A 27,287-nucleotide genomic window follows, 5' to 3' on the forward strand; every position below is an offset into this window, starting at 1 on the left:
ATAAAGGGAAAAGTATTAGTTCCTAGATCACACGGTTGTAGTAAGAATTAAATGAGTTCATACTTGCAAAACAGAGCAATGTTCGACACTCAGCAAGTGTTCAATGGTTATTATTTGCATGCCAGTCACCTTCTCTGTCTAAACTATGAGTAGGAGCCCCAAGCCTACGAGTGTTTTAAATAAAGCTGATGTGCACACATAATGAAGTCCAGGCCATATGTATGTTGGCTACTTCCACCATCTGGTTGAGGAAGGAGCGATGTTACGCAGTTATAAAACCTGAAACCTTATCTCTCCTTTTAGCAGTTTAGCGTGTGACGGTAAGGAAGTTGTTGACAAAGCACCTGCAACGACATTCATAGCCGAGAGACACAGACGACTAAGCATCAGCCATCGTGACAAAAACCTTCACGATCATCGCCACCCTTAACCTTGGCTTTTTAACTGTGTCATAGGCACTTTACATGCATTTAATTTCCACAAACACCTCATAAGTAAAAATATGATTCCCATTTTACAGATGTGGAAACAGAGGCTTAGGGGTGTCTCGTGGCTTTTCCCAGGTTTTTCAGTTCCATCTAGGCAGTCTGATTCCAGTCCTTTTGCTTATCCATTACTCTGCTACCTGCTTGGGTTTAATATCCACAAACTGCACTGTCAGCCAGAAAGTCAGTCTTTCAAAGTGGAGTCACTCCAGGTGCTTGGGAGGCTCAGTCAGTTAAGCTTTTAACTCTGAATTTTGGCTCAGGTCATGATCTCAGGGTTGTGAGATTTAGCCCCACATCGGGCTCCACGCTGGGCATGGAGCCTGCTTAAGAATCTCTCTCTCTCTGCCCCTCTTCCTTTTCTCCCTTTCTGAAAAAAAATGTTAAAGTAAATAAAGTACAGTCACTCAGTCTTTCCAAGTCGACATATTAAAAAGAAAAAGAAATGGGCACCATTTTTTGCTTTTATCCTCCTTCATATCTAAGTATCTGAGTCTGGTCTTGATTTTGAACATACATATAAAACGTAGGTAAAAACTCTTTATTTTTGGGCAGTCCTCTGTCCCATACCCCCAAAGGAAAGGCTTCTAAGAATTCAGAAACCACAGTTCCTTTGTGGTTTAGAATCAGTCGGAAGTATTAGGGAAAGAGAACTACAGCCAGAGCCATCAAGTCTGGACCTCCGTCTCCCAGTAACTTTTCCTCTCTGGCCCTCTGTCTATTTATTTATGAACTGATGAGTTTGGACAAGATGATTGCAAAACTCATCCAGATTTTCTATAGATATCAACACCCAGATAAAAACTAGCATGTATTTTTTCTGATTATTTCTTGGTACCATTAGTCTTTAGAGATCTCTAGCCGAGCTGTAAAGTCGGGGGGTTCCTTCCATCAGACTTTCAGGGATCCACCTGGCTTGTCCTGCTGCTGTTGGCAAATTTATCAGGCCCCTGAACGGAAGTAGCGACTTGGTTCACATTTCATTAAAACAACAATGCCATCTAGTGGACGCATACTCCCGCTATGCGTGTCAAGTGCATATAACCTATGACAAGCCACAGTAAGGCGATACACTGTTCTTTCTTGCACCATCCAAAGAACTGTCCCTCATTTCACTAAAACACCGTGTCCACAGCATTCTCGTTGAGCAGAAAAGCATCTGTGGTATGGGATGGTGGTGAAGAATTCTTTCCAAAGCTGAATAGCCTGAGTTCAAATCCTAGTGTGCCTTTCCCGTACGCAATTGACCTGATCTCCTTGGGTCTCAGTTGTAAACCTGGAGCAGCAGTAGTCCCACCAGAGCGTGTTGATGAAATGAATTAATACTAGTAAGCTCTTAGATCGGCACCTACCAAGCGTAAGCTGTATTATTATTGTTATTAATGTAATTGATATTGCAATGTGATTCATATCGTTATAATTAATAATGTCAGTGGTTATTACAAGTAATATAAGTACCTTTTATTGAGCACCTACATTGTGCTGATCAATGTCCTCCATTTATTCTTATAACAATTGTATTATGCCTGTTACAGAAGTAGGCGTGTGTCCATTTTACAGATGAAAAAAAAGGCTCAGAAGTTACAAAATTTATAAAAAAGCAAAATAAGCATGTGAGCTCAGGTCTGAGTAACATCAGAAGCCATTCTTTGAACCATTATCCTGTATGTCCTCCCACCAAAGGGAACCCCTCACAAGGTCTTCGGCATTTGCACAGCAAAACATGCTTAGTGTTTGCTGCCTGCCTGCCGTCCTTCTAGTTGCTACAAAGGAGCACCCAGAGTGAGAAAGCTGACATTTTGACCTGCCTTGATGAATGAGCATCTATTCTAATGTGGCTGGTAGCAAGTTGTCACAGAGAGAACTCTGCGCAGACAAAATACAAAGTCTCATTTTAGCCACGTTCTCACTGGGTGAATTGAAAGTGATATGACACTGAAGAATTTTTGAGCATCACTCTTGGCTATTAGAAGCCCTGATCTGCTTCCCCTGGTTTCTGAAGGAATAATGAACTGCGTACAAGCACGACATTATTCTGGTATTGAATTTATCATAAAAGCAGCTTCTTCTTTTTTTTTTTTTTTAAACCAGTTTGGGGAATAGTTTGTGTAGAATATGGTCTTACAGCTTGGAGTTAATTTTTAAAAACCACATGTTTCAGAACCATGAAACAACTGTGTAAACAATAGCAGGGTCATCCCAAAAAGTGAGTTAAAGGAATGTCATGAGAGTCAGGAATATTCCCCAGAAAATCCAAGCTTGTCTTTCTAAAAATGTACCAAAGAAACTACAAACTTCTTAGGTTAAGGACCTAATAATAATAACTTACTTCATGGAGAGAAGTGTAGAAAATGCATGTTAGCCATTTTGATCCTCACACCAATGCCTTCAGCTGGATAGTGAAGAAATCCCATTTTGCAGATAAAGAAATTAAGGGATTTTCCTAGAGTAGAGTTAGTTAGGTGACAAAGTTTAAATTCTGACGTAGGTCCTCAACTGCCCTAGACTACCAGGCATTTTTTGAAAATATATTTTTGAAATATGCCTGGCCTTCAAGACCAGCAGACTGTGGCTCCTACCGTCATTTGCTAAGAGCAGACATGAAAACAAATGATAGTAATTCAGTGTGTCATACATTATAAGTCCTGGGCATGATGCTACCACAGACCCTCGGGGAGGTGAGGGAGGTGCGGGGGCAGGTATGCTTACTTTGAGCCATAGCTCTTAATAGGAATAGTTTATTCTCGTGGTCTTGGAAATAGAGAACAAAATGTGAGTAAACAAACAGAAAAATATGAAACGTTTCAAGAATTATATCCTTGGGTTTCTCAGAATCCCGTAGGAGAAAAAGCCGTGAAGTAAGACAAAGACGAAAGGAAGCAGCAAATTAATATTTAGGCAGGAGCATTAAGTGGGTTTAGTTGGAACTTTACTTCAGGCTGGCATAAGGCTGTGTAATATCTTTGGAGATAAAATTTTGCAGTGCTTGGTGGCAGGGAGAGGACGCTGGCTAACAGGTACCCAGCGAGCGAGAAAAGAAAGGAAGGGAGGCTTCTGTATGTGCTCTTCTCCGCAGCAGCTATCAGACGGGTTGGGGGACCCAATAGGGCCAGTACTCTTAAGGAAAGCTCATTTAAGCTCAAAGACGATTGACAACATATCTGCAAGGTACTAGACAACAAGACCGTTCAAATAGCCAAACAATATGCTTTTAAAATCGGGGGTGGGCGGGTGAGCATCCATCAAATTCGCTGTGAGACTAAGGGAACGAATTACCTTTTACACACACCGCCTGAATTTGCTGTTGCTTTTAGTAATTTTCCTCTCTAGATAAAGAAACGTGAATTCCTTGGTCTCCCTATATAATCTTAAATATAGATTTAGTTTCCTGTTTCTTGTGTGTTCCATTTATGGAGTTTGGAAATTTAAGCCTAAAAACTAGACATAAGCCTTTTTTTTTTTTAAAGTTACCTGTTCCAGAAGCTGAGTAGTAATAGAGGAGATTGCAAAGAGATTGGTATGAAAGTGATCTAGTCCCCTTCACTACTACTGATTCTATCAAGTCCACATAGAAACACAGAAGGTCTCACTAGCATGCTTTATTTGGGGGAAGTCTATCAATATTGGTGTTTCAGTTTTTACTTATTGAGAACCCAAAGCAGGTGCTACGGTCTTAAGGTGGCACGTTTAATGACATACGCTTCTGCAGATAAATCTTTTATAACTGCTTAAATCCTTCTATGCATATTCATATGTATATTTAATATACATTTCTCTGTATGTAATTAATGACTTATTTGGAAATGGTACAGAGAATAGAATTAGTTCTAGCTGCATATCTCCTTTGTCCCCCATTGGCACTGGTGGCAAACACAGGCAGGCATGTGATTTGAGAGCAACTGTCTAGTAAGTCACTGAAATAAATAGGAGTAGACCGAATTAGTGAGAAAAATCATTCAAGCAGCACGGGAAAAACAGACTTTTCCCAAAAGTCAGTGTCTTTTGTTCTCCCTTTCTTGCTTTGAGGGAAGACATCTTGGGAACTTCCACTGTCCTCCAGTACCTCTTGTTCCCTCCCCCCAACCACAGGCCCTTTGCAGGCAGTTTAGGGACCATATGTTGAGGTTGAGAATCCTTACTCCACATACCAGTTGTGTGAACTGAGGTTCAGTCTCTTTGTTCAGAAAAATAAAGTGGGTTGGATTAAATGACTTTGAAGGATTATGGTTCTCCCACCTCCTGTGGGAGGTTCAGCCCTCTGTACAAATACTCCCTCTGTTACAGCCACTCCCCCAAAGAGAAGGGTAGGGGGGTAGACAGGAGGGACTTGCAAGCAGCTAGGCTGTTCTACAAGGTGCTCAAGCTCTTGCCTGGGGCTGTAGCCAACTACACCTCCCTCATGAGGAGGGGGACCCATGTGCTGGGCTGACCCTAGTGGTGATAAAGTTGGGCTGACCCTAGTGGTGATAAAGTTAATAACCACAATTAGACCAGAACTCGGCACCAGCCTTTTCTCTCCCATCCACACTCCTGAAACAAAACAAAATAAAACACAAGAAACTAGGTTAAAATGAGCATCAAGGATAACCAGAGGCTCGAGAAGAGGGTGGCAAGTAATCTCCGAATACCGGAGTTCATGTTCATTCAGTATAAAGGATGGGATGCTGTGCAGATGCAAGTTCAGGGTAAATCCACCCACCCTCACTGGCCCACTCCAACCTGACTACCTCTCTGAGCCTCTCTTGCAGGAAGAGAGGAGACTATAAAATGAAGATATGTTCTTGACTGCTAAAGGGCCTTAGCCCTAGCCCCAGGCCTACCCAGTTACCTCAGGCACTGGAGAGAGTCTTACTTGACTCCTCTGAAATTTTTCACACCCCCTCGTTCTTTGCCACCTACAGAATTGGCTGCCATTTCTAGAATCCTGCTTTCTATCCCAAGAGAAATTTCCCAGATATGGGGACTGGTCTAACCAACTCCATTTGTCACATTTCCCGGATCTCTACCATGGCCACACTCTTGTGTTAACCAGTCCATGGCTGTGCATTCCTCTTGAGTGTCCTGGGACAAAGAACTACAGTTCTTTGCTAGGGTCATTCAAATCCGTATCCTCCTAGATATCCTTTAATAACCTCACAAAGATGTTCCAAAATCACCTAGTGATATGTTGTAGCCACTCTAGTATCAAGCTCTGTGCATTTAGTGGAGTCAATGGCATAATGTATACAGAAGCGCTCTGTGACCAGCAAGGCTCCAAACAAATACAAAGATGGCTTACATTATAAGCAATACAAAGGTATATGCTCAGTTCAAGTTCGTGTACATGTTTGCATATTTGTCACGACATGCTTTACCTCTCTATTAATACAGCTTTCCTAATGTGCTAGCATTCACTCCATTAGGTAAATATCTTAACTCACCTTTTCTGTTTTGACTTGAAATTGCACAAAACTGATCTTCCTCACTGGACTTTTCCTAGCAATACTAGTTCGGGATTAATTTTTGACTCAGAATTCACAACTTCGTAAGAAAACTCTAAAATTCACCAACCAAAAAAAAAAGAGAGAGAGAGAGAGAAAGAAATGCTGTTCAGAAGCTGTCAATTTCACTCAATTTCAAAAGCCATAGTAGATATGAAATATTCTGCAGTAAGGAAGAGGAAAGGATATTTCAAGAGGTTCTGCCTACAACTTGCCGAGAGGGGGAAATGTTTATGCTTATGAGATAACCTCTGAAACAGCCCCCATGGTCGAACAGCATTTTGAGTCATTGCAAAGCTTTGACACTGGCTCTTGGCAAGAGCCCTGAACTGCTTTTCCATGCACGCATCTTGGGAAGAGTGGGTTAGGGTCCAAGTACCACGTGGGTCGTCGTGGAACACAGAAGTGTCATTTGATGGCCAAATCACTGGAGGTTAATGCACTTCAGTGTTACTGGTGTAGGATACAACCAGCTTGAGAGGCTGTCCCTGTCAGTGAGCTCAAGATTGACTTCCATGACATTTATGAGTGTGGGGAGACCTGTGGGAAAAGTTCCTAGCTGGAAAGACTTTTTTCTTTATTTGTTTTCTTATTGTTTTGATTTTATTTTTAGGATCTAAACTTTCCTGAGGCAAAATACGTTCTACCTTAAGGAGAAAAAATGTGCTATTTAAATTTGAGCCATGTTTCTAAGGCCCATTGTCGAACTGCTTTCTTGTTCTCAGACAGGTTTGTTGTAGGTTGACTTAGAGCGAGACTATATAGAAAATACTTATTTTATTTTGTTTTTATTTATTAATTTTTTTTTAGAAAACACTTGTTTTAAAACAGTCCACTAAAGGTATTATTTAAGGAATCAAGTTACTTTCAAAAATTTGGATTTAATGTTTGGAAATGTTAAAAGTTTACCTCCCAAGATTTCCCTTGAAATAGTTCCTCCTTAAGGTCAGAAGTACATTGACTAAATTTCCAAAAGGGGGAGGGGGATTTCTTCAGTTTAAATTCACAGTCAATCCATAGGTCAACAAAATCCAAATAGTAAAAGTCAATGCTGATGATGGCCCTGAGCAATTTTCATAATTAGGTTTTCATCATTTGTGACCTGCTGATTGTCCTTCGGGTGGCGCGCAGAGGTGCCATCTTTTAAAGAGTGTAGGGAGAGATCTTAATGGGCTCTGGGTTGCATTGCTCTCGTCTTTTCCATCTGAGAACACCCTCTGTAACTCTGCGAGACTTCTCCCTCATGAGTCGGAACAAAGAGAAATTCCCATGTAGCCCCTCAGACTCAAGTCGCCATGCTTCACACAGTCCTTAGAATATGTCTCTCCTGCCAAATCCTTCTTTAGAAAGAAAATCAAACCCAAAGACACTAGGGCTTTAAGTGACACTAGGATGTTAAGTGACTTCCCAAAAGCCACAGAGTAAAAATCCAAAGGGGTCCATATTGGCTTCCTCTGTCTTAGAAGATAGCTCCCTTAGAATTCATCACTTCTAGGACATTGAAGTAAGTTGATGTTTCCTGATTGTTCTGTGAAAGAGGTCTTTCACTATGAAAGTTAATGTTGAAATGTTTTTCATAAGACTCTTTCTCGATTGTATTAACTAGTTTGAAGAAAGGGAGCTGTAATTTCCCAAAAGTTAGACTTATACACTATCGCAATAAAACAAAACACCTATGAGCCCAAATGGCTTTCCATTATTAAAGTATTAAGAAAGCACCCTCTTACATAGTTCATCTGTTTTGCTGCTTTGTGACGCTTTGTGGTTTGCCTTATACTCTGCTTAGATATGAATGCTATAGAGTTTCTTCCAGTTTTTCCTCTTTACATTCTGCTTTCTTACTTGTATTTAAAGTGCTTTTGGGGCACCTGGGTGGCTCAGTGGTTAAGCATCTGCCTTTGGCTCAGTTCATGATCCCAGGGTCCTGGGATGGAGCCCCGCATTGAGCTCCTTGCTCAGCAGGGAGTCTCCTTCTCCTACTCGCTCTCCCTCTGTGATCTCTCTCACTCCCTAATCTCTCTCACTCTCTCTCAAATAAATAAAATCTTTTAAAAAATTAAAAAAAATAAAGTGCTCTTACCTGAGCTTCCTAAAATTTGAGGAAATAGTAACCATTTTTATTAACCATCCATTCATTCAGTCTTTGCCCAGATAATATTATTACTGGAAGTAATAGTAATCTAATTTTTTCATTGTTTTACTGTGTTCATACTTCAACGAACTGTGTTGATCACATTTTCATCATTTTTTATAGTTAATTACATAGTCTCATATTTTGTTAATATTTTTCTGAAGAATTCTAAGAACATTTTGGTTCAGGTCTACATGAAGTAAAAATCTGTTATACCATTTTTTATATACTCATCAGCAGTAGAATTTGTATGAAAAGGAGACTGGAAGCTATGTTATTTCACTGGTGAGGGAGTAGTGAGTGGTTAGACCGTGAAACTGAGCCAACAAAGGAGTTATAGGTTATTTATGCCCCCAACTCCTTCTTAAAAGAATTTAAGAAACTTAAATGCTAAAAATATGCGACTTTCCTGTTGCGGTTATGCATCATTAAGAGATGGCTGTTCTAAGCTTAAATGTTATTGATGTTTTTATGCTGATAGCACAGCTCTATTTATGCTTAAAAAATGAGAAGCTCTAAATAGAGATTGGAAAAATCAGAAAGGTCTTGAAATTGATAGTCACCTATTAAACCCCAACCGGTGTACTTGTTCTATTCAGTGACAGGAAACTTACAAAACTAGTAGTCTGCGGTCAAAAAGACGAAATGCACACTTGGTTAAATGCTTCGCCTTTCAAGCGGTTGTTCTACTATATTATAGTTACTGCCTCAGAGCATGGATTCTGAGGAATCCTGATATTCTGAAAACCTAATGCAGGTACTTAAAACTTGCCTTGAGCAAGTCCGTGGAGATATCCTGGCATTAATTCAAAGTGAATCCCCTAAGAATTCCACTTTCACACCAGTAATACAAACGAAACAGAGACTTGAGTGGTTTTCTAGATCCTTAAGGCAAGCGATAAATTAAAAATTCATTAATCATTTTGATTGAGGCAGAGATATAGTATTTTAGGGAGAATACTTCCAAGTTTAAAAGAAATCCCTTGTGGAGGAAAATGAATAGAGGGTATAGTTCACCAGGAAGAAACCATCCTTTCTTATGGAGCAAAAAAAAGGGGGGGGGAAGAATTAGGAAGTTCAGATGCACTATATATAGCGTGGAGTCTCAGCTTTCTCTCCTTGGTACAGTTGGGCCACGGGTGCTCTTGGTAATAACACTGAAAGCAGCAGTTTTTAAAGATATACTCAACTTTCCCCGCTCCCAGGATGTGGGATTCTAATGAAACCACCTGTATAATCCGTGTCAGAGATGCTGCAGCCTTTGGAGAGCACCATTTGCTGAAATGTCTAGTGAGAGCTAAAATAAGCCCCTTTGGTGGAAAAAACCCGCTGAGTGGTTGAAATCAGAGCTGCAGAAGGTCACTTGCTATTTTAGAAGCTGCAAGCTGGTCCTCGTTTTATAGCATTACAGTTAAAAACAAGGAATTGTCACCTTACTTGTCAGTTTACTTATTTCTCACTGAAATATACACACATAACCTTTTTTTCTACATAGGATTAGGTAATTTGGATGACTTGTTTCCCAACCTCACTTTACTCTGTGGATCAGTACGTATGCAAAATTATTTTCCATGTACGTCTTTAAGCATTACTTCAAAATACTATTTTTACATTGGGCAACAGGACTGATCTTTAAAACTCTACTTACCTTTGTGAACTTTATCACACACGTCTCAACCGTTTCTAAATGCCTTAAGGAAGGAGTCCCTGCCTACTTCTTAGATTTATTCAGCAGATCACAGTGAAGATTGATGAGGATGGGGGAGGGGTGTGGAAGTCCTATAAGTCTCAGAGAATAGAGAGCCGGTTCACTTCTGAAATTACTTAGATACAGTCCATTTGGAAATGGAAGAAGGAGGTTAGTTCCAGTCCCAGGGTTCTATAACTTTTGCACACACTGTTGAGAATTGCCATCAATTTTATTCTAGATTTCCCTTCAAAAATTTAATTTTTCTCTTCTTAACGCCCATATCGTAAGTGGATTTAAGATTACCCCTAAGAGTTCCAGGGAAGTGTGACAATTTTAACAATATTATTTGGTTGTTTTTGTTTTTTCATCAAAAATGGTTAAGTAGGGACGCCTGGGTGGCTCAGTTGGTTGGGCAGCTGCCTTCGGCTCGGGTCATGATCCCAGCGTCCTGGGATCGAGTCCCACATCGGGCTCCTTGCTTGGCGGGGAGCCTGCTTCTCCCTCTGCCTCTGCCTGCCATTCTGTCTGCCTGTGCTTGCTCTCTCTCCCTCTCTCTCTGACAAATAAATTAAAAAAAAAAAATGGTTAAGTATATTTGCTTTATATCACTTATTTTCTAAGCCTCTTTATTGGGGTATGATTGGCATACAAAAAGCTATGCATACCATTAAATATACAGCTGAGTGAGTTTGGAGATAAGTGCAATCTGTTAGCCACAATCTGTGCCATAAATGTATCCCTGTATCAATTATTTAAAATTTTTCTGGGATTATGCTTTCACTTGTATTGGATCTTGTGTCTCATAAAGTTACTTGATATATGGAGTTACAAATTTTGCCAGTCAGTTATAAGTCTTGTGTTCCAACAAGCCTTCCTTCAAGAAAAGTATCAGAGTCAAAGTCCAAAAACAAAACATCAGTTTTATTGGGGGAGAGGGGCGTGGAGAGAAAGCAAGAACAAGAAGTTGCTTGTGAAATTAAGAAACAGAAAACAAGGCTCATAGACTTGACATTAACCTGTAATTACACACCCAGTTTTTCCTCACAGCATCAGTGTTTGTGTTTTACCTCATCGTGATTGAAAAGAAATGACTCGACGGAGCATGTAAGATTGTTTTTCTCATTCCTTGACATCACTTTATTAGCTATCAAAGCAGCTCGTGTGCTCAGAGAACTGGACAAACCTGTGTCTCGCTGAACATATATATACTGAGCCTTAACTCCTGAGAAAATGTAGCTGCGTCTTTACATCCACTTAAGAAACTTCCATCCTCATCCCTGATCTCAGGAAGAACAAGGTAGAGTTCAAGGACCTCGTCCCTAAAGGTGGGAGACCTTCCCCTCTGTCAGCCATCCGGGCCATATCCCCGTGGCAGCCCTTATCCCAGCTGGGCGCGGTGGGCTCCCGCTTGGACCTGTGCCGCCCGCGGCCCGGGCTGGTTAAAGAAGCGGACAGAAAGGAGGCTCCGACCAGCGAGCGCCGTCCCAGCCCGGGAAACGGATGAAGGGTGTGCGATTGCCCGGAGAGATTCCGTGTGCTCAGCTCCTTTACCTCAGTCTCTTTGTCCGGACTGCTCATGGGGTCGGTCCCTGGAGGGGACTGCGTTTACTCTCACCCTTTCTCTTTTTCCAGGCAAGGGCTCTTGAAAGTTCCTTTGGCTCCTAGCGGGAACGTCGCCTCCTGTATTCTTTGTCGCTCCCTTTGTCCCTTCTTCTGAAATCCTTCTCCCCTTTACACAACCGCAGACTCTCGGTCCGGGCAGAGCATCTCGTCTGACGGCCGCGTGCCTTTCTAATGGACAGCACGAGCCCTCGGGCCTGCTCCCTGGGGCAGAGTCTAGTGCACCCTGCGGTGTGGTGACCCGCGCCTCGAGGGGCCCACGGCGGGTCCTGCGCGCGGCTCACCTTTGCAGGGCGCGCCCGCGGGAGCGCGCGGAGCAGGGCCGCGCTGTGCCTTCGCCTCGCGGATATTCCTGACTCTTACGTCAGATTTACCTTTGATTTCTCACCGAAAGGGTGTGAGAGTAATGGCGCGCGTTCCATGTTTGACCTCAAAACCGCTGGGAGTGCTTAGGCTTTAAGATCCTCTAGCACGGGGACGCCTGGGTGGCTCAGTTGGTTAAGCGGCTGCCTTCGGCTCAGGTCATGATCCTGGGGTCCTGGGATCGAGTCCCACATCGGGCTCCTTGCTCGGCGGTGAGCCTGCTTCTCCCTCTGCCTCTGCCTGTGCTCACTCTCGCTCTCTCTCTCTCTGACAAATAAATAAATAAAATCTTAAAAAAAAAAAAAAAGATCCTCTAGCACGGGGTGGTATAAGCTCCCTAGTATCCTTTGTGAAATAATGTATCTTCCAGAAAATGGAAGACTAGTGAGCGGAGGGAGGGATGGAGGGATGGACGTTTTCAGCATTACCGTTACTAACTCAGCACTGGTTGAGTACTTTCCACATTGAATGCTCTGTCTCCCGTCCCTCTCTCTCTCGCTGCCACACCCCCGGGTCCCGTGCACCCTGCTTCGGAACTGTCCTGGAGCCAGAGCCTCCTGCTCTCTTGCTTGACTTCTCACCATGGTCTGATTAATCTTGGGTACACCCTCCTGCACCTGCCTCTTCTTTGCTATGGCCAAGGTCACCTTCATAAAAGAAGAACCCCACCAGGTCACTCTCTTGCTCCACAGCTTCCACTGGCTCCCAGTTGCTGTAACATAAAAAACCCATATTCTTTTTTTTTTTAATATTGTATTTATTTATTTGACAGAGAGACACAGCGAGAGAGGGAACACAAGCAGGGGGAGTGAGAGAGGGAGAAGCAGGCTTCCCACCAAGCTGGGAGCCCGATGCGGGGCTCGATCCCAGAATCCTGGGATCATGACCCGAGCCGAAGGCAGACGCTTAACGACTGAGCCACCCAGGTGCCCCAAAAACCCATATTCTTTAGCCCCGGCTCACTCCGCTCTTGGGTTCCTGGTGCCGGTTTCCATCCCAGCCTCGTTTCTCCCATCTCTCCGCGCACTCTCTGCTGCACGCGCTACAGAGCTCTTGCCAGGAAAGACAGACCTGATTTCAAATCACCATTTGCTGGCTCTATAAAAATGGCTCTAGAGGCACTCAGTCTCTCTCTTGGTAAAAGGGAAATTGGTGGTAAAAGGTAAGGCTTATAAGGAGCAGAAATTATTTATCTCCTAATAGCTTTCTATCTGTGCCTTTGTAAGGGCAGCCCCTCTCCCAGAGGTGTGTGCCTTTCTCTTCTCCCCATGACAAACCCCTGCTCAGACCCAGACCAACAGGCATCTTCTCTATGGCTATGTTTCTGCCTCCCCCAGACTGAGTCGGAGACATTCTCCTTCGGGCTCCCAGAACAACTCAAGGGCATTTATTACATTATGATATGATATGTTATGATGTATGATACTGTAAGACCCCTTAAAAAAGACAATGTCCTATTTTAAGAGATCTGTACCTTAACCTGGTATAAAATAGCTTTTCAAAAAATATTTCTTGAATGAGCGTGTGGAGGCACTCTGCTAGGCTCCGCTGTCCAGTTCTTGAAAAGCACACACACACAACCTCGAAAGGTCTGGAACAGACCCATCCACACAAATAACCACAATCCAAGTTTAAGTGGAACAGGGCTCTTCAGATGTGGAATCACGTGTAACAGCAGCCGACCCCTCCACCTGAGGACACAGGGAAGCGGGGAAACCTTTGCAGGGAGTGGACATCTGAGCATGTGTGTGGATTTTACTTCCGGTTTTGTTTAACCCGTCTATGTATTTATTATGCCCACCTCTCCTTATTCCCCATAGGACCCCAAGCTTTGGTGGCAGAAGGCTAGAGAGTTTTTAAACCTTGGCCAGTAGTTCCCAGGAGATGGCATAAAGGGACAGATAGAGTTTTCCATAATGCAATTTTGAGTGGCAGTTGCAGTTTTGCTTATAAACCCTGAAGCCTGTAAATTACTGACAAATCAGCATATCTTTGAAGATGAAGACAGACTACAGCAAGAAGATAAAGGTTTAAAAACTAGAAAGCCATAGAAACCTTATGTTTTCATCATATTCTTAGGAATAGATTTTTTTTTTTAGATTCTAAATAATTAGACTGCCCAAGTGAAATTGAAAAATGATGAACCGTGACATACCAATCTATTTTAATATGGTGTATAAAGTAATTCCTGCCTTTTTTATAACATCGGAGGATATTCAATAAAATTTTGAATATAGGATTTTTTTAAAGAAAGGATTTTAGAATATGATAAGCAATGGGAGTCTAGAAATTCATTCAGTTCAACTGCAGAGAATAACTGTGATCATAATTTAGCATTTTGTAGCATCTTCTACATCTAGCACTTAATGGTTCTGATTGGAAAACTCTAAGAAATATTGAAATATCTTCCTCCAGTGGCACTGATTGCGAAATAAAATCTCCCTGTTTGGTGTCCATTGGAGTCCTCACGTAGCTTCCCTGATGACAAATTCTATAGAGTGTCCTAATAATGATCAGTGTGGCTAGCATTTACTCAGTGTTTATAGTATACCAGGCAATGGGCTATACAAGGTTTTTTATTTGGAGAGCTCACTGGAGGCTCAAGCGTACATGTCTTTATTCTCTACATCACCAAAACTCAATATATTTCATGCCACGTGTCCCAGAAGCTTAGCGAGATAAAAAGAAGGTGCCTCAGCACCACTCTGGGAGTTATCCTGGAGGAATGAAATATGGCCATTTAGAAAGAACAGAAATTGCATCTGAAATTGCATAACCTGAGACACTAGAAAAATTCTATTCCTGTATGAGCCAAGAACAGTTATTATGTGGAAAAAAAGATTTGGTCATATTCATTCTACTCATCCCGCTTATATAGAATCCCTGGGTACTTGTGTTGCCGAGGTCTCATGCTATTCGTATGTTCAAATAGCTGAGGGGATTTTGAGGGAACCTCCTACCAGCTCTGTCTAGCTCTAGGAAACTTGTTGCAGGTTTTTAAGGAGATCTGTTATGTCTGGTTCTATTGTTCAACTGCCATACCTCCAAACCCAGAATGTTCGGTATTTAAGATACAATACCAGATACAGCTCATTTGAGATGAATGGCCCCAAAAGACTGCTTTTGTTTGTTCCTACTTTTTTTTTTTTTTCAAGAGTTTATTTATTTATTTGACACACAGAGAGAGATCACAAGTAGGCAGAGAGGCAGGCAGCGAGAGAGAGAGAAGCAGGCTCCCCACTGAGCAGAGAGCCCGATGCGGGGCTCGATCCCAGGACCCTGAGATCATGACCTGAGCAGAAGGCAGAGGTTTAACCCACTGAGCCACCCAGGCACCCTGTTCCTACTTTTTTATGAATGTAATCATCATCTCATTTTTAAAAGAAAAATTTCCTCTTATGAAAAATTAGAAAGGAGAATATAATCCTCACCATGGCCCAACTTCAATAATTATCACCTCAAGTCAATACTGTTTCATTTATATTCCCTCTGCCATTATTTATCATGTAAGATATTTATATGGTTCCAAAGTCCAATCTACAAAAATAATATCAGAGCATCTAGCCTCTACATTGTCCTTCTACTCTCTTCTCTTTTCTCAATAGAGAACTTATCTTTTTAGATTATTGTTTTATCTTCTCTTTAAAAATACAAGCCAATAACATTATATTTAAATCCCCCCTTTCTGAGATAAACAATTGGAGTCTGATGATTTTCAAAATATTTTTAAAGTCTTTGGAGTGAAATATCAAGCGTGTTACTGGTCTTCTAGGCCAAAAAGCAGGAAACATGGTCATTTGTATTTATTTTAAAAATAATTATTTGAACACTTTACAACTTGTAAAGCCCCGGGTTTGTGACCCAAAAGGGGGAGGGAGTAAAAGGCGGTATATCTTGATTAAAAGACTAGAAATTGAGGGATGCCTGGGTGGCTTAGTCAATTAAGTATCTGCTTTTGGCTCAGGTCATGATCTAAGGGCCCTGGGATCAAGTCCCGCGTTGGGCTTCCTTGCTTCTCCCTCTCCCTCTGCCTGCCGCTCCCCCTGCTTGTGCTTTCTCACTGTGTTCTCTCTCTCAATAAATAAAATCTTAAAAAAAAAAAAAAAGACAATAGTTAGGAGATACATAGATAGATAGTAGGGTTAAAGACACTAATACAGAGGCTCCTGGGTGGCTCAGTGGGTTAAAGCCTCTGCCTTCAGCTCAGGTCATGATCCCCGGGTCCTGGGATTGAGCCCCGCATCGGGCTCTCTGCTCGGCAAGAAGCCTGCTTCCTCCTCCCTCTCTCTCTGCCTGCCTCTCTGCCTACTTGTGATCTCTGTCAAATAAATAAATAAAATCTTAAAAAAAAAAAAAGACACTAATACAATTGGAGTGTCTCCAAAGGGATTCCTGTAGTAAACAGTAACAGCTAGTTTCTTTGCAGAGCGGGAACTTACTCACAGACCCTCTAACTGATCTTCCTTCTCACAGATCGAATTGCACAGAACATCATCAAGTCCCATCTGGAGACGTGTCAGTACACCATGGAGGAGCTACACCAGCTGGCGTGGCAGACCCACACCTATGAAGAAATTAAAGCCTATCAGAGCAAGGTACTCTAGGAAATCATGAGACCATTTTTCTTGGGATTTCTCGATTTCTGGCTTTCTTGAACCTCAGCATTACTGACAATTAGGGCCGGATAATTCTTTGTGTAGGGACTGTCCTGCACGCTGGTGGATGCATAGCGTCATCCCTGGTCTCTGCCCACCAGATGCCAGTAGCCGTCCCCTTACACCGTCATGGCAATCAGCTGCCTCCAGATACCGCCAGATGTTCCCTGGGAGCCCAAACCACCCCAATTAAAAAACACTGCCCTATTCAAGGGACCAGGGAGACTGTGCCCACATCAGATGACTTTAAGACCTCTCATGGTGGCTTCCTGGGGCCAGGCAAGGAAGAGAAACAATTGAGAAATTGTAGCAGTAATAATAGTTGCAAATTTACACTATAAAGATATGCCATAAAGCATCCTAAATGTTTTTTCTTGTCCTACATGTTAAAAAGGACCAAAGAAAAAAAAGGACAACTCACCTCGTGTTATAATAATTTATTATTATTATTATTATCATTATTATTACTTTGTATCCACTAGAGAAGTTTTTAAGAGAAGGAATTTGCTATTGTTATATAGTCACATCACTTTTCTTTGGGATGGAGATCTACAATTACAAGATCTACCAGTAAATGAGATTTTAAATAAAATACATAAATGGGTCTATATCTAAACATATGAGGGTCGCCTGGCTTGGTCAGTCAGTAGAGCATGCTTGATCTCAGGATCGTGATCTTGATCTTGGGATTTTGAGTTCGAGTCCCATGTCAGGTGCAGAGATCACTTAAAATCTAAAAAAAAATATGTATAAGTCAATAAATACATTATTATAACATTGGTTTTTCTCCACTGGCATAATTAAATCTTACCCCTTTTATATAAATAAGACAAAATCATAGCTATTGTTATGATCAATAAAAAGCAGAATTCACACACTTGGATTTATGTCTCCTGTTCCAAGGAAGATAATGCAAGGGTCAAAAATACATTTCGGAGATTCTAAATTACTTAAAAGAGTGACTTGATGGTTTGAGGTCTTTCCCCATGAAATTCTTTTTATAGCAAACAGCACTCTCCTTAAGTTCTGGAAAAAGAACACAATGTAAAAATCTTACAAGTTCAGTGTTCAGTGTTCCTTAGGTGCCCACGAACATGACCAAATAGAAGCCTGGGAACGAAATCACTGCTCCTCAGTGCGAGAGTTTTTTTTTTCCCAAAACGGACTAAGAGCCCAAGTTTGTTTAGGGGAAGAGGAGGGGAAAAGAGCAAAGAAACTAAACATCTATCTTTACACCTTAGTGCAATGCTTCTATTATTTTCGTCTCAGTACATTAATCATGTATCAGGGTTCGAACAGGTCAGAACAATATGTCAGAAAATATTGTCATTGTCTACCTCTTTCAAAGGAATTGGGTACATTCTGGCCTTGGGCCCCCCGTGACAGGGGAGCACCAGGAAGGAAACCCTGACTACGTCACTGACTCTCCACATTGCTCTGGGCCCCACATTCATTCCGTGGTTCTCTCTTGAAGTCCAGGGAAGCGCTGTGGCAACAGTGCGCCATCCAGATCACTCACGCCATCCAGTACGTGGTGGAGTTCGCGAAGCGGATCACGGGCTTCATGGAGCTCTGTCAGAACGACCAGATTCTACTTCTCAAGTCAGGTAGGCCGGGAGGAGATTCATGGGGGCCTGTTGGCAACCAGGACGCTGTCAACCCTTGGCTCAGTGTTGGTTCTGGAAGACCTTCCTTCCAGGGTGTAGTTCGTATTTACCACCCACACGGTCGGCCAACTCCCAGAGGAGACTCCCGGTAATGGAAGTGCCCTGAGACTCGTTCCGTTCCCCTTTGAAGTCAGATACAATTTTGCTTATTGAAAGTGGAGCTATTAATTGCGGAGGTTGAGATTCCCCAGCCTGACAGGCCAAGCAAGTCATGAGCGTGTCAAGGCGGCTGAACTGCTGAGCTGCTCTCAGACGCGCCACGTGCCTTCTCTCTGGGGGAGACACCCAGGCTAGCAGTGCGTTGCCTCTGTGGTCACTCCGCGTCATTTTAATGAGGATAGCCTGCAGCCAGTCTACACCCGGAGAAACCCCCTGAGCTCTAATCTCCCGTCCCCTACTCTCATACCTGCTCTCTGACTCGCGCAGTCACCTAGGAACGTCTGCGCGCGACGGACTTCCCAGATGCCGTTACCCAAACAGGAAACGAATTTGCCTTCTTGACCCCTGCCCCCCTTTCAAAATAGAAAATAGGAACCATCATGGTGTATGTTAACCTTCCTGGACCTGGGCCGTAATAATGATTATATATACGTGTGTGTCATAACATACTTTACGTATGTTCATGTTTACTCACGACATCTCACTTGGTCTGGGGACATTGGTATTAATTCCCTCTTAGAGGAGGAGGGGAAGATTCAGGAAATGAAGGGCTGCGTTCAATGCCCCAAAGCCAGTGTATGGTCGAGCTGACCAGATAGAATAGTTATAACATCATTGATGTTGCTCCCAAAGCTACCATGTGAGCGGGTCTCAGCTAGGGACGGCTTGTCTCTTTCTCCATGTGGGGTTCACTGAAGCGACTTGGCTGAGGACAGGAGGATCCCCTCCCTTGGCTGCCAGTGTGGGCTGGTTGAGTCCAGAGTTCGGCCAAGGCTCTGGACTGTAGGCCCCAGTTCCTATGCATGCATGTCAGCCTCTCAACAGAGCGCTTGGACTTTCTCGCAGCATGCTCGCTAGTTTCAGAAGCTAGCACTCCAAACGCCCAAGGCCACAGTGCATGACATTTTTCTGGCTTAGCTGTGTTATTTCCTCCTCACCGTGTTAGTCAGGGCAGCCATGACCGCGCACCAGGACTCAAGGGTAGAAGACATGAATCCTTCTTCTTGATGGGGGAGTGGTAAGGCCCTTGAAAAGCATGTGGGATGGAAGATATTTTTGTGACTCTCTGAAAAAAAAAAAAAATCTGCCACATTTGATATGTGACCTTGAGCTAGCCTCTTGAGATGGCAGTTTCCTCATTTGCAAAATAAAGAGATGGAGTAGAAATAATGAATTCCAAACTTCCAGTTGCACTGCAGCATTGGAGGAGCTCACTGACTGTTCTGAGTCGTGGGCGTCATCCGAGGCCCACAGATCTGAGTCTTTGAGAAGGGAACCCAGGTCACTGCATTTCTAAGTCTCAGGTATAACGAGTCCATAGACTGATACTGGAGAACCACTCTACCATATGACCTTCTAACATCTCTGCCTGCTGTAAAAACATTGACTCTAGTATAAAGGGCAGACAGAGTACTTAACCCCTTAAGTCTCCCGTAACTCACCCCTAAAAAAAAAAAGGGCTAATCAGACTCACCTGAAATGGTATTGTAAGGAACAAATAAAATAACAAATGTCAGGGGCCAAGGAATGTGCCTTCCCCCTTATAGATACTCAATAAATGGTACCTATTATTATTTTTGTCAGAAAAACACACTGTTTTGGGGGGTTTTGTTTTGTTTTTAAAGTTGTTATTTGACAGTGACAGCAGAGAGAGGGATCACAAGCGGGGGGGGGCGGGGGGCGGCAGGCAGAGGGAGAAGCAGACCCCTGCTGAGCAGGGAGCGGGATGCGGGCTTGATCCTGGGCCCCTGGGACCATAACCTGCCTTCCCCAAAGGCTGCCGCTTAACGATTGGTACCCCAGAAAAACCACTGTTTTAATTAAGATTTACAAATCCCCTTCTATGTGTAAGCCCCTATGCTGGGTGACATATAAGGGAAAGCAGAGAGAAATCAGCAGACCAAAAAAAAAAAGTAAGACACAGACATAAATATTCAGTGGCAAGTAAGAAAGGCACCACAGATACCCTGGGGAAACCATGGGCTTAGCCGATTCACCTGTACGGTGGTTCCTCAGAATGTCCATAAATGTTCAGAGGGCAAAACAAAGGCAGCAAACTAGTTCATTCAACAAATATTTAGAGGCGCCTGGGGGGCTCAGTCAGTTAAGTGTCTGACTCTTGGTTTCCGCTCAGGTCATGATCTCATGGGTCATGGGATGGAGCAGCGTGCAGGGCTCCTCATTGAGCAGTGAGTCTGCCTGAAGTTTCTCTCCCTCTGCCCTCCCCCCCCACCCGCATACTCTCTTCCTCTCTCAAATAAAGAAAACTTTACAGAAATAATAAAAATAAGTAGTTAGTAAGCCCCTACTAGGTGCCAGGAACTTTTTTAGGTCCTGGAGATGTAATAGTGAATAAAGTAACCACGACTCCCTAATGTCTGCAGACACAGGTCCTGCCCTCTCTGGGCCAACATTGAAGTCATAGAAACGCTAGTATCAAGGCTGAACAAGTTCCTTCATGTTGAGGCTTCCCCAGGCCTTTGACTTATGAATGCTGATTGTAACTCGGAAGTGAGATCATATTCAGCATTTTGCCAAAACTCATTTGACCAAGAAAACCTCATTTCAAAGACATCGGACGTCTGTGGTGCCCTTCAGAAACACCCTGAAGGGGTCCCTATGTAAAGTCGTCCTGTGCTGAAACCTAACATAGACTATGGTAGAAATTGAGGCCCCTGCGGAACTTCTGCAAAAGGGAACAGGTTGGACTTGCCTGCTGCAAAGCTCCTTGTGGATTCAGGAGTTGGAACCACCTATAATATTAGTAAAAGAGAGAAGGAAGGAAGGAGAAAGAAGAAAGAAAAGAGGGGCGCCTGGGTGGCTCAGTGGGTTAGGCCGCTGCCTTCGGCTCAGGTCGTGATCTCAGGGTCCTGGGATCGAGTCCCGCATCGGGCTCTCTGCTCGGCAGAGAGCCTGCTTCTCTCTCTCTCTCTCTCTGCCTGCTTCTCTGCCTACTTGTGATCTCTGTCAAATAAATAAAATCTTTAAAAAAAAAAAAAAGAAAAATTATGCTTCCCAAAAACCATATTGTTGCTGCCTTCCATTTTAACCTCCTTTAAGGTCTATTTTATCTTTAATTCCTCACACAAGCACGAAGAGAGCTATTTTTTTTACTCGGGAAGAGATCCTGAGGTATTTCTGAATGGGTGCAGCTATGTGCCTGCGTATATGTGTGTGTGTTTTCAAGGTTTTTTTGGAAGTCCCCAGCCTTTATAATAATAACTTCTTTATTATTGCACATATACACATATTTCCTTTATTTTTTTATTCATAGGTTGCTTGGAAGTGGTTTTAGTGAGAATGTGCCGTGCCTTCAACCCATTAAACAACACTGTTCTGTTTGAAGGAAAATATGGAGGAATGCAGATGTTCAAGGCCTTAGGTGAGTTTACCTTTGATGATGACACAATTTTCTTAGCTGCCATCAGTTTCTCCACTGAGAAGTTGGTAAATGAAATGCCTTGATTCTTGAATTTGAACTAGCATCTCACTTGACAGGGGCTGGACCAGTGTTATCTAGGATCTTAAGAGTTGTGCATCCTAATATGAAAGGTGGGAGAGAACCACAGACCCCTTTGAGATCAACCACACCTCATTCAGAAATCAATGGAGACCGGTTCCGAAAGAACTGAGAGACATTCTAGATTATTCTTTGTAAGATCAACTTTTATTTTCCCTTCTAGCTTACTGCCTCACAAAGTACATTAGGTATACCACTGGTGGTCCATGGGTGAGTGATCTCTTGGTGTCTTCTGTAAATGCATAATCGTTAAGATATTTAATGAAAAGAAGAGCTCCTTCACTTGCTTCTCTCCCATAACACTGACTTTCTCCCTGTTAATCCATGAAGTTCTGGTGGGAGCACAGGAAGAGTGGGTGCCAACCTGCCTTCCCATGACCCCCAGACCTTTCCTGTGGGGGGGCACACACAGAGGCAGTCTTTGTAAGTGCTGGGTCTCATTCACATCCGGCATCGGTCGCAGAGCAGATAAGAATGTTAGCGAAGATGGGCCGATGCCAGGAAAGGTTTTAACGATTGGCAGTGCCATTTGTTCCATACGTGGCCACTGGACATCACAGAGGCCAGTGCCCTTTCACCTTCTGTGCTGTCAGTTGATAGGGCGACGAACGGCACGTCCGTCTGGCTGGCATTGTTTGCCTTCTGCCGCTGATACACATCCATGTCCTCTACAAGGCTAGACTTTCAAGAAAGGAGGAAAAGCCTTGGCAGGCAACTTGGGTATATTTCCAGCCTCATAAAATAAACATTTACCAGGGATCAGTGTAGGGACGAAGCATTCTTTTGCCAAAATTCACCATTGCTAAGCAACTGACCTACAAGGGATCCGTGAGAAGGTAAAAATAAATGAATGCCTGCCCCTCAGTAAGATTTTCAGGGAAGTTACCCACTTGAAAGCTACCTCCTCTTCGTTCTGTAAGAAGTTTGGAACATCTCAGTTTGAGGTTCCGGGGCCACTAAGACCGATAGCCCTTATGCGTGATGTTTTTGGTTTTCTGTGTATGTTCTCTCTCTACTGAAGGATCCCCAAAATCACTTATTTAAATATTTTTAGATGCAACTAATTTCAGACTTCCAAGATTATTTTTAGTTTCTATAGTCCCAGTTGAATACTACAGTGGGCACACACCATCCCCATTGGCCCCTCATTGGTGTAACGTTAATTTTCAGTGCTTGATTGAGATGTTGCCCAATTTCCTCATTCTGTAATTACTAGGAACTTGGAAAAATTTTTGCCTAGTGTGCAAATCCCTGAACACCGTCTGGATTATGGGGCTTTCCTTACTATTGCCCCATTCCATTCAATTATTCTCATTTAATTGGCCTTCTTTTATAGGTTCCGATGACCTAGTGAATGAAGCATTTGACTTTGCAAAGAATTTGTGTTCCTTGCAGCTGACTGAGGAGGAGATTGCTTTGTTCTCATCTGCTGTTCTGATATCTCCAGGTAAGGAGGTCTGAAGTCTTGTCTTAAAAAAAAAAAAAAAATTTTCTGTCTTTAACATGAATTACATCTACCCAAGCCTATGTACTCAGGAGAAATTTAAATTTCCTTAAGCAAACTTGTGATATTTTTGGACAATTCAAAAGAAAGTAGCCTTAAATTAATTAAAATGAGCCATTTCGCCCCACAAGCAAGAGAAGGGTGTGTGGTAAGGCTTACTCCAGATTTAGATAAGCGAAAGTATTCCTTAACAGATTAATGAGGGCGGATGGTGGCTTGAGTTACAGCTAAGTTCTATTTCGTAAGTTCTATTTCGATTGTAAGAATAAAGGAGGTTGAAAACAAATGTCCATCAAGGTGAGACTTAGTAGAAATATATTTAAATGAAAGATCCAGCATGAGGACAAAAGGAAATAAAATGTACAACCTTCTCTTTAAACACCTCCTTTGTTGGCTCTTCCACCAAGATTACCAATATGAGGGGCTTTGAAAAGCCCCAATATGAGGACAGCAGAGGGAAAAATGATTCCCACTAAAGACTGAGAAAGGGAGAATCTCCAATGTGGACGCAGACATTCCCATAGGAGGACGTGTCATCACTTCTGTGACCTTAAACACTTGACACCCCCCCCAGAGCTTTAGTCTCCTCATTTATAAAGTAATAAGTGTGGACTTCATTATACTAAAGATCGTGGGGTACCTGGGTGGTTCAATCAGTTAAGTGTCCAACTCTTGATTTCAGTTCAGGTCATGATGTCAGGGTCATGAGATCAAGCCCCGTGCCGGGCTCACACTCCACTTGCTCGGAGTCTGCTTCAATTCTCTCCCTCTCCCTCTGCCCCTTCCCTACCCAGCATGCTCTGTCTCTCTCAAATAAATAAATAAATCTTAGAAAAAAATGAAGATCATGTCTAGCTCTAAAATGCAATAACATACCAAAATTTTCAAAGACGATAAGGTGTAATGTTTATAGATCCAATAGAACTCTAGCAGCTGAAATGCTGTTTAAAATATATGGCAGCTTGAGAATGTCTAGAATCCTAGTAAGTACATGGCTCCTTCTTCAACCAGAATGAACTCAGAGTCACTCAGCTGTCTGCTCGGTTAGATTTTGGGTGAAAGGATACCGGTGTCATTTATAGTTCTCTGCTAATAATTTTCATGGCCACGAGACTCATTCTTTCTATAAAATTCATCCTAGGGACTAGAGCTCTTTTTATTCCCTAACATAGTTTTCAGTGGGACTGTAAGAAATTAATCTTACCTGTGATTGCACACACTGACATGTCATTCCAGCTGTATCTACCAATAACACCAGTCTCTATACTTTTTATTTGATCTTATCTGGGAGGGAGAGTGAGCAGAGGGAGAGAGAATCTTAAGCAGGCTCCATGCTGGGCACTGAGCTTGGAGTGGGACTTGATCTCAAGACTCTGAGATCATGACCTGAGCTGAAATCAAGAGTCCAACACTTAACCAACTGAGCCATCCAGGTGTCCCTTAGCCTCTACGTTTTTTATCAGTGAGGCTTTATCTTTTTATTGTTAAATTTTATGAAGACTTTTAAATTTGCTTCTCTTTTTTATTTAACCATGTTATCAAAAATAGAAATTATCACTTGGCATGTTATTACTAACAGTTTCTTCTGTGGCTCTGTCTACAATCAAGTTTTTCCTCTAGGCCTTTTTTGTTGTTGTTTTTTGTTTTGTTTTAAACCCTCCAAAGTTTCCCAGGCCTGGAAGCACAAAGATAAATGGGAGAAGTGACAAGAAATAGTTATTTCTGATAGCAACCACATGCCAGATAATTTTCCTCCTACCATTTTCTCATCGCATTTGACACTTTTCTTGGAATATAGTTAAATAGAAGACTCGTTCTAAGCCTGTGGGTCTAGGATGAGGGAGGAGATTTCACTCTGCTTCCTACTTGCTCAAAGGAAGTTTTGCAAAATACACTGTGCTTATTAGGAATGTCTGTGGTAAGTGAGTACATTCCTAGCAGCGAATACGTAAGACATGGCATAACTCACCTAAACTATCTATGAAGGTAACTGCCCAGACCTAAGGTAAGCCTGTTGTTTATGGATCAGAAATCAGCTGAACTGTGAGCCTATAGCCATCAGATTCTGCAGAGTTTGGAAGCATGACATTTGGCTTTGTCTACCTAGCAAAGAATCTTCCAGCCCAACTCAGGGGCTTCTGCAGCTCCAGATACTTTGTTTGCCATCCTGGCCTAGTGCCATATTCAGAAAAGAGAGGAAAGACAGATGTCCAGCCTCTGCAGGCTCTGTTCATGCCAGACCCCACCCTTGAACCCCCAGATCTTGTCATAAAAGCCACGGTCTGTTCAGCTCCAGATAGATAGAGAAGGGAGAGGGAGAGAAACCTAATTTATTCGGATTGACAATTGTCACTGAAGGCTTTTGTGCTCACTTACGTAAGGGTTTTGCTTAACCAGTGGCTAGACTTGTCCTTACTCTGTCTAAGATTACAGAATTGAGTTTCTCACCTGACCTGAACCGTGTTCAGATGGACCATTTCCAAGTTCTTTTCCATGAGTATTTGTTCAGCATTTGGAGACTCTAGATGTCTCTTCATGGAAGCTCCCACCTGAGGCATTGATGCTGGGCTGCATTTTTGTCACCAGACATAAAGCTTCTAGGAAGGAAGGGGGTGGTGAAGAGAGAGATATAGGAAGGAAAAAAAAGAAAATGTAGGATAGGGGAAAGGAAAGGAGGGATTGTCCTACCCACCACTTAAAAATTCCATGTAGAAAAAGAGCACACAGGATTAAATTTTTAGAATCGATTCATGTTTATGCTTTGCATTACAGCTTAGCTTATAAAAGGGAAGGGGCATCCTGAATACCAAAAATATTCCTGTGCAATAGATTTTCTTCTAGAATTCATTTTCTTCACAAGTCATAAACTTAGATTCTTTCAAAGTAGAAGTTGAAGTCCAAAAAAAAAAAAGAGAAAAAAAGATATGTAAGTTGTCACAGATAATACGAAACATGCTGGTGTTTACTAGAACCATTGGGTTCTTCCCTCCATCCTTCTTTCCTGGGTCAGTGTATCTGGCATTACTCTCATCAGGGTATTTCTTTCAAAGTATTCGTGTTTTATATAAATAACTATATGTCTTCGGAAGCAATGAAATGGGTCTGAAACTCAGCACCTATAAATGCGGTGAAAGCTAACATTCCCCCCCCCCCACGCTTACCTAATTCTTTTCCTTTGTCAGACCGAGCCTGGCTGATAGAACCAAGGAAGGTCCAGAAGCTTCAGGAAAAAATTTATTTTGCACTTCAACATGTGATTCAGAAGAATCACCTGGATGATGAGACTTTGGCAAAGGTATGTCCTGGGAGAACAGACCTAATGTCACTGGAAAAACACAGTGACTAGTTAGAAAGCAAGGGCATTTCTCAGCAGTATCAGTTTTTGGAATTTACCAAAGATGTATAAAAGTTGAGATGCTGCTTTAAAAAGGAGATCAGTAAATTATAACAGATTGAGAGGAGAATGACTTTGTGCTGGAAGGGGTATTGACAGATCTCAACCTCAGGCACGAAAAGACCAGGGAAAGAAACGAAGGGTGTTTTATACGAAGAACAAAAGCTTAAAGCAAGGAATCAAGTCTTCAGAATTGACAGGTGATGAACGAAGAGACTTTGTGGCACTTCAGAAGTCAGATGTGGGCCAACCTTAAGAGTAGGGAGATTTGTATTTAAACTCAGAAAGAACCGTAAAATAAGAATTGCTGTACAAAGGTGTACACCATTGTGAGGTAGTGAGCTCCCCGGCATTTGTTGTATTCTAGTAGACACTGCTTGGTTTTTTGTCAGATGTTTTGTAAATCAGAGTCCTTCCCAGAGTAGAAGATTAGACTGATTACCGGTAAATTTTCCTTCAATTCTAATCTTTTCATACACGATTTATCCAGGGGTTCCTTCAAAATAGTAAAGTTTCCCTAGGCCAAAATGTGTGCAACCTGCCATCAGTGTCTTTGTTCAGCTTACTTAAGAATAGTGATCTTTAAGAAGAGTTCTGAGAAGAGATGTTTACCAGAGTA

General features: G+C 42.4%; 1 protein-coding gene across 1 annotated transcript in view; it reads left to right on the forward strand.

Moving 5' to 3' along the window:
- The window catches only part of LOC111153525 (RAR related orphan receptor B), a 107,491-nt gene that overhangs the window by 69,617 nt on the left and 10,587 nt on the right, over positions 1-27,287 (forward strand). The window contains exons 5-9 of the mRNA XM_022512579.1: positions 16,243-16,364; positions 17,899-18,031; positions 21,525-21,632; positions 23,107-23,217; positions 26,457-26,569. Coding sequence (XP_022368287.1) covers positions 16,243-16,364; positions 17,899-18,031; positions 21,525-21,632; positions 23,107-23,217; positions 26,457-26,569 — 587 coding nt within the window. The remainder of the gene's footprint in view (positions 1-16,242; positions 16,365-17,898; positions 18,032-21,524; positions 21,633-23,106; positions 23,218-26,456; positions 26,570-27,287) is intronic.

The sequence above is a fragment of the Enhydra lutris genome, unplaced genomic scaffold (assembly GCF_002288905.1).
Source record: "Enhydra lutris kenyoni isolate GAN:26980312 unplaced genomic scaffold, ASM228890v2 scaffoldscaffold33, whole genome shotgun sequence".
NCBI lineage: Eukaryota > Metazoa > Chordata > Mammalia > Carnivora > Mustelidae > Enhydra > Enhydra lutris.